Source organism: Centroberyx gerrardi, chromosome 1, assembly GCF_048128805.1.
Source record: "Centroberyx gerrardi isolate f3 chromosome 1, fCenGer3.hap1.cur.20231027, whole genome shotgun sequence".
Classification (NCBI taxonomy): domain Eukaryota; kingdom Metazoa; phylum Chordata; class Actinopteri; order Beryciformes; family Berycidae; genus Centroberyx; species Centroberyx gerrardi.
The window spans coordinates 15,158,602-15,180,506 of NC_135997.1; the positions used below are offsets into that span (position 1 = coordinate 15,158,602).

The 21,905-nt window shown below is 41.5% G+C and overlaps 1 protein-coding gene across 3 annotated transcripts; it reads right to left on the reverse strand.

Moving 5' to 3' along the window:
- Positions 1-157: 157 nt before the first annotated feature.
- Positions 158-21,153, reverse strand: mrvi1 (murine retrovirus integration site 1 homolog). 3 transcript variants are annotated; one of them, XM_071912200.2, is made up of 21 exons: positions 21,015-21,153; positions 15,420-15,614; positions 13,532-13,638; positions 13,361-13,422; positions 11,330-11,503; positions 10,770-10,847; positions 10,607-10,656; positions 10,106-10,162; positions 9,507-9,977; positions 9,196-9,274; positions 8,716-8,836; positions 8,524-8,554; positions 7,016-7,156; positions 6,252-6,383; positions 4,493-4,646; positions 4,095-4,144; positions 3,709-3,858; positions 3,434-3,495; positions 2,477-2,608; positions 1,956-2,096; positions 158-1,237 (listed from the first exon to the last, which is right to left on the reverse strand). In XM_071912200.2, exons 2-21 carry the CDS (start codon positions 15,489-15,491, stop codon positions 991-993), a joined length of 2,511 nt encoding a protein of 836 aa, XP_071768301.1. In that variant the 5' UTR covers positions 15,492-15,614; positions 21,015-21,153; the 3' UTR covers positions 158-990. The 3 variants fall into 3 exon arrangements, with proteins under 3 accessions (XP_071768301.1, XP_071768303.1, XP_071768302.1); XM_071912202.2 differs by lacking the exon at positions 10,770-10,847 and having other exon boundaries at positions 10,607-10,653; XM_071912201.2 differs by lacking the exon at positions 10,770-10,847.
- Between the last annotated feature and the right edge of the window lie 752 nt (positions 21,154-21,905).

A 21,905-nucleotide genomic window follows, 5' to 3' on the forward strand; every position in this document is an offset into this window, starting at 1 on the left:
TGCTGGGCAGTGAGAAAAGGCGTGATAGTGAACAAGAAAATTCAACTGACATTGATTCCAAAAGTAACTACTCTTTACTGCATGTTATTATTGGGACTAAAGCACCTATCTGCTTTGGTAGCACCTTAGATTTCTCATTATGAAAATAACAGCAGAATGTTTTCAGGCACCTTTATTCAAAGGTGAAGTGGCAGAGCGCAAAACCCACAACAACCACACAACACAGGTAGGCAAACATGTGCAAAGAAGATGAAAAAGTCTCATGCCGTCTATAGAGTGCTCTCATACATGAAGAAAATCTTTCAGTGCTCTCAAGACACAAACCAAAACAACACAAATGAGAACCATCAGCTGCAAAATATTGCACTTAAGGAACTACTTTGGAATGTGCTTACATTTTAACTGTCTTCAAAATGTTTAAATACACAATATAGAAATTTTACTAAAGAAAAAAAACATTCCTTTCATTTCTATATCTTTAAATATGACTTAAAAATCTCTCAGGGACTTTATTACCTATTGGACTTGAGAGATTATACATTAACATTAGAGTGTAGATAAATGTACACTTTGTCTTCTGTCTGTTGTGGCATTTAATGGAAATCCAAAGTGCCACTTTCACTCCATCAAGAGTACCAGAACCAAAAAGTATAATAAAGTATGCATCTAATTTAAATATATATATAGATATATATATCTATATATCTATAGATATATATATCTTTCATCACACTATATAATTGGTCCCTAAACAGAAATGATCTTTGCTTCTCACCGCAGCAAACAATGCGCCAACTTTACTATCAAAACAAAATTATAATTTAACCGTGAAAAAGACTAAAATATCCAAAACCTGAAAAGCCTCCCAAATCTACATTCTTTGACCCTAGAGAGTCAGAGTCATGGATTCAAGTCAGCTCTAGTGTGGTGATATGGTACGATGACAGAGACTCTTCAGACGGAGGTGCAGAACGACTGGCGGTCTCTCTGTTATTCTGCAGTCGGGTTCTTTGGCTGCGCTGCTACATTCAGTCCAAAGATCTTCTTCTTGCCTTGGATAATGGCTTTTTCTGCAGACGTGTCCGCATGGCCGTTGTAGTAGTCACTGAAGTATGTAAATATATTGACAACCAGAAACATCACCAGGAACAGTGTCAGGACAATCCAGAGAAGGCGGTTACTCCAGGAAATCTTGGGGCAGAACCGGTCAAGGAGAACCAGGACTTCCTCCATCTTACTGTGAGGACGATATGGAAAGAATAATGTCTTGAATTACAATCTGGTTTTCTCACCTCATACAATAGGCTACAGATCGCTGTCTAAGCAGTCTAAACAAATTGAATCAGACATTTTTGGCATCAGATTTATATTTGTCTCAAGTTATTACAGATATTGGCTTATATGATTTGTGTCTGGGTAATAATAGCTACTTAGCCTTAACAGGTAAAACTCAAAGATAGGTCAGTAGAGCACCACTAAGGCTGCCTGAGTATCTTTCATTATCATGATCATTATACCACCAGTAAAAAATTTAAAACAGTCAGCATCATTATTAACTATTATTCACCACCAGAAGCGCACTAGACACCTATTTTAGACAAAGGTCTGATGATCAATTTGTCCTCACAAATGCGAGTGTGATGCCGGAGCATCCAGCACTCTGCTTGTGGGGAATGACATTGGAAAATATGAAAGCTTAGTGGCCTCATTTGTACAAATGTATTGCTTTCATCTTCATCAATATTATAACAGTGCACACAACCAGTTCCCTGTCCTGTAGCTGCCCTAAAGTGGGTATTGGCCTAATAATTGCTGTCAATGATCAATGGGGTAATTGAATTTGGCAATGCAGTACACAAACATGTTGTGTACTGCATTGATAACATAAAAAATGATAACATATGATAGCAACATATTTTTTGTTAAGGCAGGAAAATAAGATGAATGTAAATCACCTGGTGGTCTTCATCTTTTTTCCACTCTCTTCATCCTTAGTTTCTGATTTAGGCAATTTCTCCTCAACTTTCTCCTCAACTTTCTCCTCTTCATTCTTCACTTCCTTGATCTCTTTGGATTGCTTTAGTCCCTCTTGGTAGCTGGATTTGGGATATTCACATTTTACCATATATCCAGCAAAATATGAACACATAACAAAATGCATGACAATATGGACATACTATAGTGTGACAGTGACAAATAATGTACAGTACCTCATTATCAATGTCAGTGTACCACATATTTTCTATATGTTGTGTGGAAATATCTAAAAAAAAATGTATCCTATGTATGTAAAATATGACTGAATTTATCTGTACAAAGCTCTAAATGAATGATTGATTACATGAACTTAATGAACATTAAATGTACCACTGCAGCCTCACTTATGATGAGTAACTACAATGTCACTATCACCACAGAGAGACAGTGTGTGTTTGTAAGTAGAGGTGTAAACAGAGAAAAAGAGAGAAGGCCTCACCCTTTATTGTAAGCCTCCTCCTCGATCTTTGCCTTGATCTCTGCTCTGATCTCCGCCCTGATCTCCTCTAGGTTGACAGAAGGCTTGGCTGGTGCAGATGGCTCACCTTCCTGCTCTGACACGCTCTTTCCACTGCATTGTTTCAGATAGGAAAGAACAATCAGCCTTGGCTGCTAGCACTATCACAAAAAACATTATGATACTGAGAGGATTGTGGATTCCCACTCCATCACAACATCACAACGTTCCATCACAACACTGCGGCCTTGTCTTAATGGACACACTGGAGCTCGGCTGAATGGGAGCGTGCACGAGAGCCGTCGTCACAGGCGGGGCTTACGTCAAAACCAAAAGTACAAAAGCCAAAATGTGTACATGGGAACTCTTAAAAAATGTTCCTGAAATCTCAAGGGACTGGCACTTTGCACAGTTGTTATTGCTATTCTCGTGTTCTCACAGAGCGAGGGGACATCTTCTAGCTCGGATACTCGAGCGCTCTACTCCGGCTCACCTTGCAACAAGGACATGATTGGAGCCTTGTGCCTGGACTTTGTCAGACTCTTACACAAATGTTTAGATTACATCCCAGCAGAGCGTATAAATCAACCGCAGCTGGGTTTTATTATTTTTTATGCTTGCAGAGTTATTTTCACACATAGCGGCTCTCTCTGTAGTGTATGAGGAACCACTGATACATGTGGTTCCTCTGGGAATGGGTCCTGGGGAACATTTCCTCAAAGTCGCACAAACAAGCCCAGGATCCTGATGCAGCAGAAAATGCCCTTTTGATAAGAGCGATTAGATGTTAAAGCTTTTCTTGGCCCATTGTTTCAAGGAGCCTGACCTTGGGAATCAGGCAATGGTATGTGCATGTGTGCATTTGTGTATGCGTTGTGTGTGTGTGTGTGTGTGTGTGTGTGCTTGTGTGAGAAAAACACACCAGTACACACAACGTACCATTCTGTTGTCGGTTGTGCAGCCTCTGTGGAAGCATTGCCTTTTATATCACTCGCTTCACACTAAAGGGGAGAAACAAACAATATTGTCACTGCTGACATTTATGACTTAATGGAGAAGTTGTTACTTATAATCAATTAATTCTCAATTCAATGAATTAGACAGGACAGGAAGACCTACCAGCTCAAGATATATGACTTGATGGAGATGTTATTACTGATGATCAATGAATTCTAGCGATAAGAGCCAGTTCTAGACAGGACAGCAGGACTTACCAGGACAGGAAGAGCAGCAGAAGTGGGTCCAGCGGCGGGGCTGGAGGCGAGGCTGGGGCCCGGTCCCGCTGTGGCCGGGGTCTGACCCGGGATGTTCAGGAGGTTAAACTTAGGAACCACTGCCACACTCACCCTGCGTCTGGGCAGCGCCTAGTGAGGGGCAACAACAAACATACATCCAGCAGGGTCAATGGTAGGAGTGAGAAAAAGATGAGTATTAGAGATGTTTAAGCTTTAGACCTTTACACCTACAGAAGCGTGATGATGTCACAACAATTTCATGAACAGTAAAAGAAATATAAACAAAATCAAAACCAATATCCTAAACATTTTTCTCAGATCAACATATGCACGAAACATCATTCAGCAAAACTAAAGCACTTTACCTTTCCAAGTGTGAGGGACATGGACCTTGATGGCCGTGGAACTCCGTCATCTTTAAACAACACAGAGGAATACAGAGCACAGGATTACATAAGAACCTAAATCATTATGTTCAAGCTGGTCTCATGCCCAGTTGCTCCAGTGAAGCTGCTCAGTGAGCAACATTAGCATACTGTGGTTGCACTGGCCAGCTCCCAGGTGAGAATACGCTTAACTGTATGAGTGCAAAACAAAAACCAAACAGTGCTAAAAAAGTGCATGCATGCTTACCAAAACCCTTGCCTGGATAAATAAAGGATAAACAAAGTGTTTTCCATCTGCAGGCTTGAATTCCATTGTAATAAAGTTGGTTGAGTTTCATTCCCTCTCCCTTCCAGTACTTTCTTTGGTGTAGCTTTACCTCCAGTGTCTACGGACCCTCCATAACAGCGGTTTGAGTTCTGGTTGGCCAGCTTCTTAAATTCCATCAGCTCCGCATGATCCTTCTCATAGGTCCTCTTCAGATTTTCGACATATTGCATCATGACCTCTGTGGCCTTGTTCATACGTTTCTCCTGTTGCACAATGAAAGGACAAATCGATACAAGCCTGCGTTACAGTGTACAAGCACAGACAAACTGCGAGTCACTTCTGTTGAAAAGATTGTGTTAACCTCTTCAGGAGAGAGGTCGTCTACCTGAAGTTTGCACTCCTCTTGGCTTCCACTGAGTTGTTGCAGGAGCTCTGCAATAATTTTGAAAACTAAAACACCCAGCCAAACAACAAATCCCTCAGGATTTCAGTAAACGTACGGCTCTCCAACATACATGTAAGACATTCTGCCAATTCAATGCCTTTTAAGTCCTTCTCACATATTCCAACATGATGGCGGAAAAGGGAAAAGGCGCCCTATTTGTGGAATGACTCATGTATTGGGTATTGTGGTAAGAACCTTCTTATTTTTAAATTGTGTCAAATAATTTCTCAGATGAAACCAGATGTTACTTCAACTTTGGAACTGATCCTCCTCACATAGAAAACTTTCATGTTTTTTCCTTTCCCTGCCTAAACCATCTTCTACTTATCTGTGAGATCAAGGAATATCACACACACACAAAATATTATTTGTAACAAATACAAAATATCCAACTGTGTGAAACAGTGGATTCAAACAACCTAAAACTGCACATTTTAAGAACAAATAAATGCCATTCAAGATTGCTGGCAGAAAATGACCTGAGGTTCTGCCAATTAGAGTAGAGCTCCAGCTATCCCAACTAGATTTAAAACCCCCATGCTATGAGAGCTTATACTTTCTGTGCCATTGATAAATGCCTTAATATTAGGTGGACAGCTGTAAAAACAAAAGACACAAACAAATAAATAAAAATGAGTTTAAAGGCAGAAATCAATTTGGGAGGTTCTGGGTTATAAATAGCTGAAGACCTTTGCACTATAAATATAGCAAGCAGCAACTCTCTGCTCATTTACTGATGTTTACTTTGGCCAGCATGAGGGCAACCATAACAACAGATTAAATCTTTCACAAACATATGTTATGTGCTGCCAAACAAACATCCCAGTGTCCCTTAGACATCACAAAGAAGACAGTAAAAAGTTAAGATATGTTTTCACATTGCAGCATTGTTCTCTTTTCATTGAGCTGTTCTGTTTAATGCATCTATGTACCGCAGTGGGTTTCAGGGTTGGAGTCAATTCATGAATGAACTCATCAATTCCAATTCAGCTGAGGAATTGGAATTGGAAAAAACCTACAGGAAACAGAATTGGAATTTCAGAAAGTTGAATGAAATTGTGTGAAATTCCATGTTTTTTTCTTACCACATAATATGTCATGTTATATATTATCAATACTGAATATCATAAAATATTAAAGGTACCTTTCAGGTGGTATTTGATGCATAATGTAATCTTAATACATACATTATGATTGAATGTATATTTGATTCATAATGTTTGATTTATAATGTTAAGCAAGTCAAGACAACCTCTCTTAGAAGTGGAATTTAATGGAATTCAATTCTGTTTCCCGTCATTCCAATTCAATTCCAGTTCTGGGAATTGAATTGGAATTTACTATGCATTCTCAATTCAGTGCATGAATGGCTTTGACCCTGGTGGCTTGGTTCCCGTTGTGCTTTGGATGTATGTGTAACTACCTGTCGAACTGCTCCGACTATCTCGGCCCTGCTGGACAGCCGTGTGGCCAGGCGGTGCAGCACTGCCACCGTCTCTATGAGACGCTGGTAGGCCTCACGCTGCTCCAGGTTCTGCCACTGTGGTGCCGTCATCTGCAAGAACCACAACAACCTTTAATTACAGCACTCCCAGAAAAAACATACACCATTGTCCTTAGAAAACTGAGATACTAGCTCTAAGACTGAAAACCTCCAGTGAGAAAAAAGTAAACTCTTACTGGATTTAGAGTGCCTTGGACATTGTGCATACAGCTCAAGACTTCACTTTTTTCTCACTGGAGGTTTTTCGATCTTAGAGCTAGTATCTCAGTTTTCCGTAGTTTTGATTCCTATTCCCAATGAACACCTCTGAACCTAAGGACTTCACTATTTAATCTTAATCCACAAGAGCACCAAGTGTTACTTCATTGTGTCTATTGTCACTGGGACAGCATCTGTAGTCAGACAAAATAAATATTTACTGTGGGATACTTCCAGGAAACATTACACTTCAAAGCAGATACAGGAGGACCAATCATATATTTGCAAGAGTGTTTTCTTGTCACTAACATATGTGAAGAAAAAATGGAGTGAATTCTTCTTCATCCAAAAGCTGCAGCACCAATGAGAAAACTGCTGTAGAGAAAAACTACGAAACCTAACCTTTTGCACCCAGATCTACTGAGAAGTGAAACAATCTAACATCAGCTGATCTGCTGTTATCATTTGCAATCATGAGGACTGACCTTTAATGCGCCTTTGAACTCTTCTAGTTCCTTCTCAGTGTTTTCCTCGGTCAGGTTGCGCTCCCTCTCTGACTGCTTGAGCCGGGTCTCCAGAGTGTAGTTGTCATTACGAAATGCCAGTGACAGCTGGATAAATGCGTTCTGTGGGGAGGATGGGACTGCATTAGAGCGCTCACATACATGAATGGCCACATGGGAAAGCATTAAATCCAGATGATGTGCTGATGATGGAGACACACCAACACACCAACACACCGGGCGTCCACAGCAAGTGGATCAGAAAGATTGGGCCCATTTAACAATCAAAATGTTCATACAGATACACAGAGATACACAGAGATACACAAGAATGAATGGGGCTGTTTCCATGCCACTGTGCAGTACTCCATGCCCAACCCAGCTAATATGCATTTCCATCAGTTAACTAGTGAGTGTCTTGAGAGATGAATTCAGCGGCCCTGAGATAAGCCCTGGGCAATAAGCAGCAATCCTGCCAGTTGACCTCCCAGTGTTTTGCAGCAAGGATCAAAGCCGCTCCGTGCAGCATTCCAAACGTCGTCCGAGCGAACACGGGCCGGGGCTGAGAGGAAATATATGACCTCTGACTGTCCTGATCCAGACGCATCCTCATGGGAGCGGCAGGAGGGGCTGCAGCCCGAGCCTGACAGACTCTCTTATGTTTGCGTTCTCTCCGCAGAGACAGGAAATCACACAGGGTCTCATCAGTCCTGATCAGGAACAGAGAGCCGCTTTCCTGTGGACATGACGCCACCGAATACACACAGCCAATTTTCACTACTGTGTAATTGACTGCTGTGGTAAGAAAACAGGGTGATTATCATAAACTCGGAGCTGCACATGGCAAATGTTCAGCATAGAGAGCGATAATATCTTTTGGCAGCAGCAGTGAAGGATGTAAATTTACTGTGCAAAGTAAACACATTGCTTTTGCCAGTAAATTCTCTGACCTTTTCTAAGATGATTCATGACGACAATAAAATTTTGAGGGACATTTTGAGAATGGAAATGATAACAAGATTAAGTTGCATTTCGTACTTTTGTTGTTGACTGACTAAGGCAATGAGGCAGAATATGGCACACAGCAAGTGATAGTGTTTTAAGAGCTTGCCATGTACTTAATCAGAGATCAGACATTTTAAGTTGTGTTTCATTATACCAAAAATATTTTTTGAATATAAGTCATTTTAGTAATGACATGGACATAATGATAATGAAAGACCACATGGGAGTTAATTCCCAAATAGCTAAGTAGTACTTAATTGTATTTTATAACATGTAATTGAGTCAAATAGTCTCTTATTTAACAATATTCAGGCTTTCATACCACACCAGAGTGATTAACCATTAAAAGACACCACAAAACTGCATGGACAATGTAGTGTGCATGGACAATATAAAGAACTTTTTTGTGTCTTTGTATCTTCATTATGTATGGAAATAATTAATTTGTGAGAATAACAAATAACCTTTACAGATCAGATACTAACCTCAACTTCTTTTTCAGTGAGTGGGGGTGCGCTGGAATAAAATCAAAGATGAATTGTTAGTAAAGTAGATAACACATGTATTTTTAAACAGTATAACTGAGACGAAAGGAGAATTACTGCTGAGCTATTAGGCAGAGAAAACATGTCAGAAGTTAAAAGTTCACTTCAGGAGCTTGTTGGCTTGTTACACACCAGCCTGGCAGCCCCCGGTGAAGTTTGAGTTTTCTTAGCATCACGTCTGAGATGTTTGGCATGGCATCAGACTTCTCCTTAGCCTCCTCAACACTGGGGGAGGTTGGAGAGGGTAGAGGACCTGCAGGCATATTGACAGACAAATCAGACCTCATAAGAATCACCTGTTCTCTTTTTCCAAAATGCCAAATCCTTAATAAAAATCACTTGCTTGTCTTCCATGATGGGCTTTAAAATGTCTCTCCCATGCTTTAACAATCATGCCATCTGCTGCTGAAACTTTAAAACAGCATTCCTATGTCTGCTATAAGATTGCCAATGCACTGAATGGGTGGCACAAAGAAAAGAAGAAGAGTAAAAGAAGAAAAGACCAGAATAGATCATGTTCTCTGTCCGTAATATAATTTCCCTGAGGCTCAGAAAGCGCAGACTCTTGGTGACACACTGTTGATAGCACTTTCTGTCTTTCATATACGATACCTTTTTCCTGTTCAGCAGTTTCACTCAAGTCTGGTAACTTGGATCCCACAATGCTTTGGTCCCGCATCAGTTTGTGCTCCTGTACACACACATACACACACACACACACACACACACAGAAGATTCACATTAACGTCAAGCAACTTAAAACAGCTGTTGTGGCATAGAAGGACCTGAACACGCACAAGTACAAAACAGTTTCCCTCTTTGTCAGAGCATTTCATCAAAGGGACTTTCAACTCCAAAAGCAGGCGGTAATAACAGTCACCTAAAAGCTATGACACCAAAGCGTTGCATGGCCCTCACTGTACCTCTCTGAGTTTCGACAGTTTCTGTGTGCTGCCAGGCTGGACTGGCAGGTCCTTGTACCCTGAGGACTTGAACAGAGCGTCCCGGGGCTTGTCTGAGAAGGAGAAGGTCTCCTCCGCAGTAGGCGGTAAGCTAGGCGCTCCGTTTCTGGCATTGAGGGTGCCTACATTGTCCCAGGAGACCGCTCTCATTAGCGGAGGGAAGGCCCCGATGGTCTTGATCTCGGCCGTGCAAGGCGCCTGCTGAGTGGGGGGCCGGGGCACGGGCTTGGCCACCCCCGTCGCCGGGGCCTGACCGGGGCTTCGGCCTGGACCGGCTCCCTCGTCTGCTTTAATGACTCCTGGAGGACCGGGGCTCTTCTTAGGGACGCTGGGGTCACAGTTCTCCTTCTGAACAGCAAAACGAGGGGTGAGGGTGCCAGAGGACACTTTCCTTTTCTCAGTGGGCTTCCAGTCCACCAACAGCCTGGGGCTCTGAGGGGAACAAGATAATACTACTCACTTAGTGTTTCTGTGGTGTGAGTAGAGCCACAGTATTAGCATTATAATTCCATATGCGTAGTGAGTAAAGGCTGTGCAGTGAGGGAGTCTGTTAGTCTGACCTCCTGCTCCTGGGTCGTGACATCAGGCTGCTCCCGCACCGATGGGACCTCCAGATGCTACAAGAGACGACCACACAGCAAATGTTCGAGGGTTAATTAGTGTTGATTGGACTGACAAGTGTTGATTGGTTGATTGAACTCAGGCAGTGTTACAGTTAAAATTTTGGCATTTTGCATCAATAGGGTAAGTAACCAGAAAGTTCAGAGTGCTATGAAAACAAGAAAGTGCTTTAACATTAATCAAGAAAAGTCCCTCCTATCAGCAGTTATGTTAGGTTGATAAGCAAGTCTAATAATATAATAATATAATAATATAAAGACATAGTAACAACAACAACAAATGCCTTACTAGTGAATGTGTGTTTGTATGTGTTGATTTTTTAACACTTTCAGAGTTTAATTAACACTGACAAAGCATCACGATTAATATTTCTGCTGTACATCACACACCTCTGTGAGTGCATGCTGTCTATTGGGTGCCAGTAACAATAAACCCTTTACCTGACCGACAGACTGTGAGCTGCCATAGGTCGCTTCTGTGGGTCCCACTGCTGGAAGAGCACAAAACAACCGCCTACATCATTCTGACAAAATACAGTCGTAAACTATTGAAAGCTATTGCACAATAGCTGTGAAGCACACAGGCACAAAATGAAGTACATACTAAGTTGAGGGGGCACAGTTAGTGAGCTACTTCTAGATGAACAGGGTGAGGATGATGGAGTTGGAGTTGGAGTAAGACCTGTGGATGAAACACTTTATTTAATTGAGTTCACTGTGACACTCTGTCTTATTATAATATAAGAGGCAACCCTTACCAAACGATCCTTCTCTATCATTTTTAAGGTAACAGAGTAAGTTAAATTAATTGATTATTTGGCCTACAGTGTTATGCAGTACATTGTTTACAAAAGAGGGGGTGGGATGTATCTAGGGAGAGACACTTAAGACCATGAGAGCATGCTCAGATAACCCCAAAAATAAGAGAAAGGAAAATATTCAAAATGTTAAGTTAATTTTAAGTTAATGAATCATGAATTAATTAAAACAAACATATGGGTTCTATTGTATATCTTTTGTATCATAATATATCATAGCTATACTTGGTGACTCTCCGTAACACACTACAGTATATGCTGTGTATACAGGGTTTTCTGTGTAGATGTATCTAGGTACAGTATGTGTGTGTGAGTGTGTGTATGTGTGTGTGAGTGTACGCACTACCTGTGGGGGAGTCGGTGAGGCTGCTGGTGGACCGGCGGCCCCGGCGCGTCAGGAAGCGGTCGCTGACCATCTTGGCCTGCTCCAGCAGCTCCAGGTTCTTCTGCCGATCCTCTTCGGAGAGCTGCAGCTCTGGCAGCTGGTCTTTCACCAGGTCAATCACGTTACCTGTGCTGTCTAAGAGAGGGACACACACACACACACACACACACACACGCACACACATTTTGATTCTATATTTTTTCTATTTAACCCTCTCACAAAGGTAAGTCAATTAAAACATATTTGCAATTAGGACCTGCTAAGATATGAATGCGACAAAAAAATCATATAAATCGACATAAAACACAGTTATAGACTAGCTGCAATATTAACTAGTAGTCAGATGTAAAACCCTGATTGATCAGCTAGGAAGGCTTTAAAAACTATCAATGAGTATATAAAAGAATTCATTTTAATATTGTATTAACATTATTAACATTCTTAAGAGTGTTTCGAACACAGGGGGCAAATGAATTGGAAGGAGCTTTCTTTGAAAACTGTGAGTGCTTTTGGGAATCATAGGTTTAAAGAAGAGCTGTATCTCCAACTGCAGTTGCTGGTGGATTATGTGAGTAAGCTTCCAAGGCATAAACGGCTCCTGCCAAGGAGGAATTCGTAGACGGGTGTGAGCCATTGGATTTCACATCAGGTGATCAGGGATAACCAGCCAAGGATGGATTCTGCCTCTTCCTCATCTCAGAAAAGGGCAACAAGTCAACATCAAAAGTAATCAACGCAGCAGAAGCATTTCAGGTATGAGGGAAGACCGTGTTTGGTTAAGGTGATGCAGCACACACTCTGTGACACTGATGACCAAACTTAGATATTCCTCAAGATGAAGGTTTCCTAATCTATGGATTGTGGTGCTTCTTGTGTGTCCACACAAGACGAGAGCACTGTTTTGTTTTACTCAGCCTGGTATAAGGCGAAACTAATCTCTCTCTGAAAAAAGTCTTTATTGAAAGCAAGATTCTGTCGCTACCGTGTAATTTTTGGTTGTTTCAAGTGTGGAGCTCACTTCTGTTGGATGGGAAAGGAAATTCAACAGGAACAGTTTGTAAATGGGAAACTTGCAATGTTATTAATGTCAGCTGTCACCTCCTTTGATAGAGCTGTTGTTTGTCAGACTGAAATCACAGGGGAATACAGCAGAAACAGAGAGAGAGGCTGCAGCAGAATCGCTTCTCCCTTTGCACGCTGATTTAAGTGGGACTCAAAAGAGCTTTGTCTACTGGGGGGAAAGCTCTTGTACCATGATTGGGTGAGGTTAACTTCACTGACTTCAATTTGTTGCTGGGCTAAAAAAAGTTTAAGAAACCCTGCTCAAGATAAAATCAAAACAGCCTAAAGGCACACTCACATCTTGAACAATAACTACAAAGATAACTATAACTATAAAAAGAATCATTCTACGAAAATAGTCTGTGTTCCCACTACAAGTAGAAATATAAAAACATCCAAAACAATAACTATAACTATGTTTTTTGGTTTGATTGTTTGGATGCAGAGATAATGATAAAACATTTTCAACCAATCAAATGAAAAAGTTGGTGTGATGCTTTGTTTGCTGAGGAACTGATCACAGAAAACCAGAAGAAGCCGACACTATTTGACAAAGGCCATCCCCTCTACAAAAATGTTGAAAAAGGGTCATGACATATTATGGGCTGTAAAAAGGCGTTTGATTCTCCCAGCTCCTCTCTCCTTTGCAGCAGTTCATGAACCCAAATCCTACAACTATGTCATTTAGTTACTTCAGAGAGTGAGTAAAGTAAAAGCAAGTCAGTAAAATAAAGTAATCATCCTCCATTTTGGTCTGAAAACTTGTATCATTACAGTTATCGTTCTAGATGTGAATGGGCCCTTAGTATGTTGTGGTTATCTCAATATAATCCCAGTTACAGGACAGAACTGTTTGTACCACATGCATTATTTCTGGCCCGTGTCAAAGGCATGAATAAAATCAGTGTACAGGTGCCTGGGATTACTCACCAACTGTGGTGATGGGCGCTCCGGATGAGTTTCTGGCCAGGCGAGCTCTGGGACTGTGAGGTCTAGGAGAGGAACAGGCATGTTACAGGAAATGTTTTTTTTTTTTTTAGAAATATCTAGATGGCTTAAGGCTTAAAGACTGTTTCTGTGTTGTAGATGGAAGACGAATACCTGACTTGCTCTAGAGGACGTCCATCTTGTTGCACTATAGTGGCCTGCTGCGGGTAGACAATGGTGGGGGCTGTCATGACAACGGCTCGACTTTCACCTGGTGTGGACTGGGCATAGGTTGAAAATATGTCACAGCCTTATTATAGAACAACAGGACTGCAAAACATTCAGACTTGTTACCCTGGAACCTCATCACTTACGCACACATGAAATACTTGTGTCCACAAGTGTGGTGACTTGGTACACTGATTTGAAGACAGCTTTCTTCGCATGAACCATGGTTTTGGTAATACAATGAGAGAGAGTGGTGGAGTCGGGAGGAAAGCGAAAACACTCACTTTGATTACTGCTTCAAAAAGCTTTTTGGGGTAAAAAGAAACTGGTTCTGTGTAATGGGTTAGCATTCAAGGAGGCACTTAGCCTCGCAGCAGTCGGTCTGTGGCAAATTCTGGAGAAGTTTTCAACAGAAACGTTTTGTTCTGCAATGTCAAATTCTGAAGCACTGAAGATCAGACATTTGTTAGAGACCTAAAGGACTCTAGTATCCCCAAGAGGGAAAGAACAAGGACAAATCAACACTCAAATAAATGATGTTTTCTTCACATGTAGTGATAAATCTGTATTTTGAACAATACCACTGTATCAAATACTGTTGATACTGATTTTCTAAAAAAAAAAAAAAAGTCCAAAGCTTTTGACCATTCAATTTCTGCTTCATAAAATCCTTGTCCAACCATCAAAGGTAAGTATGCAAATAAACAGACAGGCTGACATCAAACACTAACTCCCCTCTTAGAGCTCTTCTAAGAGCTTCCTTTTGGATCAGGATCCTAATAAAAGGAAACCCTCTAATGGTAAAGCCGCAGAAAGGCACGGCTGAGCTATAATAAAGGTGGATACTTTTATGCCATTGGCATATGCCCCGAAGATTAGATTACAGAGCTTCATTACATTCCGCAGAGATTTCTTATCTGGCCTGTGTTTATGACCGACTGCAGCGGAAGACAATGTTCTCCAAGGGTTAGAGTAAATCAGTCGGTCTGGTCGGGCAGCCATCCGTTTAACACTTTGTCGTCTGCAGAATGTATGGTAAATCAGATTCTGCAGAACCTGACATCGGCAGAATTAGATTTATCATGTGCTCCATGGTAAATCAAACAGTAAACCCCTGAACTGAACCCAGCTAGCTCTACTGAGAATCCCACATTTCTGCTTCAAGGACTTACATGGTGGTTTACTGCCTTGGTTCTCTGGGTGATTTACTTTAAAAGACAAAGCACAGTGGTCCTCAAAGACTCAGAAAAATATCCCAGGAATCCAAGGAATTATAGATTTGTTTGTAAATATTAGCTGGGAAGCCACAAAAATATGAGGGCAGAACCAAATAGGATAACCTGTCCAAAGAGAAACACCAACATACAGTATCTTGAACACATAGTCCGGACTGTGATACGTTTCTAACCCTGTTCGACAGTTCTGCTTCAACTGGATAACTGCAGAAAGCATTTGTAACCAGAGAAACCAGAGGGGGAAAAAAGAAGTGTGTGATTTGAATGATAGAGGAAAGGAACATTGTGCTCTATATTAAGTGGGATTAATTAAATATTTCCACAGCTAAGTAGAAAGGGCTTTTTGAAGACAAAAATAGCACTATGAAAGACACCTTTTTTGGAGAGCAGACTTCAATAGCAACATTGATAGAATTTCCTGACCTGTGCCAAATGGATTATTCAATGGCAATTTTTTTTACCCGCTCATATGCTCTTGCCAAAAAAAATACCCACAGATAGCACACACACCAGTGTTAAAATCTTGCGGACACAAGCAGCGTGTATCTATAAGGTATTTGGGAACGCATGCTAAAGAAGGTGAAGGAGAGGCTACTCACTGTACTGGGTGAGCTGGAGGAACTGTCCAGGTCTTCGGGGGAATCCTCCTCTTCCTCGGGGAGCGTGGGCATGGTGGGGAGGAGCGGGGGGCGAGAGCGGGTGTGGGGGAAGATGAAGGGTCTCTCAGCAGAGCAGGCAGGGTCACAGGACTCCTCACAGTTACGGTCACTTAGTTCAAGAGGAGATTCCTGCAGCTACAAGCCCACACACACACACACACACACACGCACACATGTAGACACAAACATATGAACATGTGCAAATGCATGTATGCAAAGACACACACACACGCACGCACACACACACACACACACACACACACACTTCCTATAGCGCAGTTAGTATACTTTCCTGCATAGGTTTGTTTTGGTGCATTTTTTGCCTATACTGTCCATCTATGAACAATTCATTCAGTACAACTTTCTAAAGGCACCAGCAAGACAAAGTTCTCTCTATCAAAACACACTTTAATATCCATATAGGGCTTAAAGCTGTGTTTGACTTGCGTTACATTACACTATATTAATACACAGTAACATATACACTGTGTGTTATGTAACACTAAACACAGAAGACTAAACAAAGAATATAGAACTAACAAAACAGTCACTGTAACAACAACAAACCCCAAAATAGTTCATTCTCCACTGCCTTGCTGTAGCATTGTTGACAAATTCTATCAGCAGGCTCGTACCAATTTCTCAGACACACAAACTCTGGCATGAAGATGGGTTGGAATTTACTAGGAATTTGTGACTAATAAGATAGGCTTCTAAAGTCCCAAACTCTCCCTTTAAGAATATATATTCCCATAATAGACCATGTTCATAAAGATGTCAGGATGATGTCATCCCATCCTCCCAGCCAATATAACACAGTGTAACACACACATAGCATTCATAGCTATAAATGTGTATGAAACACTGAATTCAAACTTTTTGTGCCAGAATTTGGTGCTAAGTTAATTTTAAAATGAAAGACATCCATCCCGGTAACATTATATTATATATGTGGCAGTTTCTATAGGGCCTTCTATATTTTTATGCAAGGTTTGGCAATTGGAGGGGTAGAGGAGATTGTTGTGATTCTCTGTAAAAAATGAAAATTAATCACATATGCACGGCAAATGTCAAGATGTTTACCAAAGCTGCCCGTCCATTAATCTTATATGCACACCAATATCAAGATTTCCACCAAAGCCGATCATCCATAGTCAAGTATTTTTTCCTTTACTTACTTTCCTTGAAATTTGCCTCTCTTTAATGTTGTTATTTGTGTGTAATGCACACAAAAGGGGAACACCACTCAGTTAAATAATTCCGATATGTTATTCCTATCGTCTAGAACAGTCCAATCAATATTTGACTCTCTCCCAAAGCCAAAACACAAAGCAACAAGACTAAAACTGGTGATGTGGTGAGGTATAGTCTGGTAAAGGTGTTCTCAATTTTAAACCCCAAAATGTATTCATTTCCCCAGAAAATCCCCCTGGATTCTCTCCTAGTCTCATTTACCATCTCATTCTCGTCTTCCCTCCAGAAGAAACACTGGAGGAAAGTTAAGAAAATACATTCATAAACTTACATAAATATCAACTTTTTAAACTTTTTTCCTTAGGGCATGAATGCTAAAAAATAGAAAAATATTTTTTTCACTGAAGAAGGTTTGCTGAACATCCCTGGAGCCCAGAGGGTCGAGGCTGTTTGACTCCAGCATGGCAGCCTCAACCAGACAGGGACTGAGAGGCCCGACTGATGGCAGAGCTGATAACATATTTCTTCTGGACAATTTTTTATGACATAAATCCCAGTATATCATTCATGCCTATATGCTTATTGAAAAGGGCAGAAGAATGTAAATTATTTGTTTTCTCTGTCAGATTGTGTTTTGAAGGATATACTGCCTTTTAAGCATATCTTCTCATTCAGGCTCATTAAGAACTCTTGTAGCTTGGAAGAAGCACAGAGTTTGACTTCTTCATCTTAAATATTCGACTAGCATCACTACACTATTCACGTCAGAATTCTGCGCTTGCTACAGTGTCATTATAGTGCTATACTGTCATTTTACAACACACAAGTGTTTATTGACCATCATACATTCATTGTTTGAACAATGCAAATGAATACCAGTCATGACTGAGTGGCACCTTGTGTTTTAACATGGGTTAACATGGGTCCCCTCCTCTACTTTGAGAGCAAAGGCTAACCAATGTAGCAACCAGGGAAAAATGCAATATGTGATATAATAATACTAGAGTAAGTGGAAAACAGATTAAACAGAGCTTTATGAAGAAAAAGAAAAGAAGTGATAGGCCACTGCAACTGAGGGGATTTTTTTTTTTCAAAAAGGGAAGGGATGTTTCACCTAAGATGGAGGTTGAGGATGGCTCTTCTCCCACTGACTAGAGCCAGAGCCAGGACAGTGGACAGTGCATATGTTGTTGTTACTAATGATCAGTGTCGTTGGACCATCAGCTCGGGCAGAAATGAAAACAATTATGTATTCATAACCCATTCTACAGTAAATGCAAATACACGTCAGTAGAACCTCTTTACATCTGCTTAGCTTCAAATCTAGCCTGTTTCGATAGGTAAAGAACACATGCAATAATATAGAGATTGCTTTAATGGATGTTTCCCACATACATGAAAGTGGATGGCTGTTGTTACTAGGTACAGACTGAAAATTAGACTATTAATCTAACCTAAATCAAATTAATCTAAATCTAAATGAGCTACATTCAGTGGACAATTTACCAACCAATTTACCAATTTACCAACCAAAGGGAAAAGCATGAGCTCTGCAGCATACAGACAGTTTCAGCTGATCTTTTCCATCAATAATGCAAAGGCAACATTTAATTAAAAAATAGTTACCTAAATCATAAAGGTAAGTAAGTAAGTAAGTAAGTAAACTTTATTTATAAAGCGCCTTTCGAAACCAGAGTTACAAGGTGCTGTACAATGAAAACATTAAAAATAGAAATAAAAAAGAAAGTTAGAAACAGAAAAGCAGAAAATAACAAAATAACACACATTACAAAACAAAGTGCTTATGAAACAAGTGGGTTTTTAAAAGCTTCTTAAAACTATCCACTGACTCTGCGTTTTTTATGACTAAAGGAAGACGGTTCCAGAGAATGGGAGCTACAACTGAAAAAGCTTTGTCACCCTTAGTTTTAAGCCTGGAAGGTGAAGAGACACAGGGTCCAGTACTGTTTTGTGTGGGCAACTTGTGCCACACACAATTCTTTGTGCATCGGGAGCTAATAGCTCTGTCCTTTTCACTAAGAAATTTATGTAAATCAGATTGTGGTGCAAACGTGTCCACCCAAAGGTGCACTGTGCAGGCGCACACTGTGCATTGTGTCTTTAAGCGTAGTCCATAAACTGCTGGCAGGGTTAGTGAATAGGGCACTACCTCTCAGTTGTTTGGTCTCACATAAAATAGAAACATTTACATATGCATGACCAGCACAGGCGCAGTGTGGCTGTGTTTCTGCTGGCTGCATCTCCACTTATTGCACAAGGTAAGTAAATGTATTCTAATACTAATGGTCATTTCAGAGTTATAGCATGCACCCTACGCAGCACAAACCCTCAGTGAATCAGGGACACAATGTGCAGTGTGCTGTTCAGTGTCATAACAAACATGACCAGAGGCTTCTGGGAACATATAGGCACAGAATAGCCATGCCTCACTGGGGAGGAAGTGGGTTGTTTAACTGTCTCCCAGCGAGCAGCAAGGATGTTTCCTGGCTACAGGCAAACTGTCATACAGGCTTAAATTCACTCTTCTTTTTCAGCCTGCAATAAATTTACAGCACAATTGGTAGAAACAATTTCAAATTTCAAAAATGCACAACGATTGAGCTGAATTATTGCCTAAGCCATCTTACCGATCATACTGGTCCACTATGTAAGAACTTGGTGTCTTTGTCGAATACCTCACCCAGCCCCGTCCCTCAGGTGTTACTGCCGTCTCAGAACGCTACACTCAGTTTATACTCATTCCTGAAACTGTGACCTGTTCTGTATCTGCGCAGGAACGGCTAATTCTTCAGGCATCGCTCATCAAGTCAGAGCAAGAAACATTGGCTTTGACATTTTATATAACAAAGTTCAAATGAATCACATACAGTTTTTAATTAGATTTACCCAATTGCCACTGAATATTCTCTCTGTAATAATCTGTCATAGCTTTTGCTATTTCTTGGTACTGTTATGTTCACAGGTTTCTTATGTAACAGTTAACAGTTAAATAAAGGAAAAATAAGACAAAGTACAAAATAAAATCAATACAACAAATTCAAACATCAGTGGTTTGTATCTTTGACACAACGCAGCAGAGAATACTGCCATGTCTCATTATGCCCGTCTCTGTGAAGGTGTTCTCACTAAACAACCAAATAAACCTGCAACCACGGCTCAACATGTTTACAAAACCTCTGGGGATAAGACAATATGACTTTCAAACACAGGGCAATAAACCAGACATAAACCAGACAATAAACCAGACATAATGCTGACACAGGACCAGGGGGAAGAGACAGAAGGCTCCTGCTGCCACTTGAAAGCGACACGGCCCAAAGCGAGACGCAAACCTGCTGAGCTGCAGGAGGCTTCAGCCCCAGCAGAGCATGAGACTGAGATAAATATTGCAGAGTAATTGAATCACTCTGATTCTTTCCTGCCAGGGGAACAGGACAGAACATACGCGCCTGCGAGGCTGGGCACGCAGCGCCCCTCCTCTCTTCACCACAGCTATTCTAGGATGTTTGAGCCTGTCTTCACACAGCAGGGGTCAAACTCCCCGAAGAAAACACTTCTGGAGAGGAGACGGAGGAGTCCAGGAGGACCCCGGAGTTTACCTCACACTCGCAGCCGGGCCTTGCCGCCTCCCTCCCTCCCGACTGAGAGGGGAGAGGGGACCGGGGCCCTCCTCCCTCCCCTGTTACATAAGCCCGCTCCCTCTTGCCAGATTTGTTTAAAATTTGGTTGTGTGAAGCACAGAGAGTACAGGGCCAGCAGAGGAAGTGGTTGTTACGGAGCCACAATCTGAGATAACAGGATATAGAGGAAGTGTGAGAAAGTAGAGAGATGGCCAGAGAGATGTGAAGGAGCAGTCAGGTGAGGGAATAGATAATCCCACACACTGAAAAAATGCATTAATATCTGTAATTACACACCAAGCAGCGGGAAAGACAATACTTCAGATTCCAGCTGACCACAGCCTGGATATTAAGTTGTAATGTGAACAAAATTGCAACATCCTTATGCATGATTTACAGCCAATGATGATCACTAAGTTTCACTCTCACGCAAACACTACATTATACAAATCCCCCCCCGCAGCAGTTACAAGTCAAACCGACAACTCTCAAAAACACAAGTGCAAAATCAACCCTAACTTCTCCTGCAAAAGCTTGACACTGCTGTCAGCTCACAGCGCAGTGACACCAACAGAAGAGCGGCAAAGAGTTCAGCCTGCATCCGATGAGGCTGCATGCGTCTGCCCGCAAACATCACTGAAACCCCCACACAGTAAACGCAACAGATCGTCTCTACCTGTCCACAGAGAGCACACATTACCTGAGTCCTCCGCTAGTGTTGTGGAGACGCACACTCTCGCTGACCTCTCTCCACTCAGCACAGCAACTTCCCACAGTCAAACTGTCATTCTCAGCCTTTTACACAGAAAAAGCCTTCTATCCCTGGGCTTCTCCTTCCTTCTCCCGTCCCCTCTGTTCCCTGGCTTTTTTCAGCAGCAGCCTCTCTTTCACTCCTGGGAGCTTTGACCATTTAAGGAGAAGGCTCTGTATGCCTCTTTGGGCTGCTGTGGAGTGTGTGTGTGTGTGTGTGTGTGTCTCTCTGTGTGTGTGTGTGTGTGTGTGTGTGTGTGTTCTCAGGCTGCCGCTCCACTGAGCCTTGACTGATCATCCCTCAAACTGAACTGAAACCTGGAGAAAGCTATGTTGTTGTTTCTACTGAGATTATTTTGTTATTGTAATCATTGTGTGAGAGCACAGAGTTGGACAGTGGGAGAGTATTTGTATGTGTGTGTTGTGTGTGTGTGTGTGTGTGTGTGTGTGTACGTGTGAGAGAGAGAGTGAGATAGAGATTTTGTCCATGTACTCTGTGTTTACTCTACTAGCTAAGTGGGAGCCACGCATCCACTTCCGATCTCTTGAAGTTCATTATTGTTTGGTATAAACTACAGCGTCAAACCCTGCGCCGTTTCTGCTGATTTTTTAGCGAGACCAGTGGTAAGAGATTGGTTTTGGGGTGTTCTGATCATACATTTTCTTTTTCTCCTGACTGTAGTGGAAAATCAGCAACAACAGCCACATTGTCTGGATGGACACAGTTGGCATTCAGTGTGAATTACAGCACCAGAGTTGGATCTAATGTGGGCTAATAGTGTGAAGGAAACAGCTCAAAAGGATTGGGTGGTTGAAGCCCAGATAGGGTTAAGAGGCATCA

Bases quoted from the DNA above. Each gene is read 5' to 3' on its own strand.
- mrvi1 (XM_071912200.2), bottom strand. From the start codon at position 15,491: ATGCCCACGCTCCCCGAGGAAGAGGAGGATTCCCCCGAAGACCTGGAC. The intron at 11,504-13,360 runs GTGAGTAATCCC...TCCCTCTCTTAG, and splicing joins AGCGCCCATCACCACAGTTG to ACAGCACAGGTAACGTGATT. The intron at 9,978-10,105 runs GTCAGACTAACA...TGTTCCCCTCAG, and splicing joins TCACGACCCAGGAGCAGGAG to AGCCCCAGGCTGTTGGTGGA.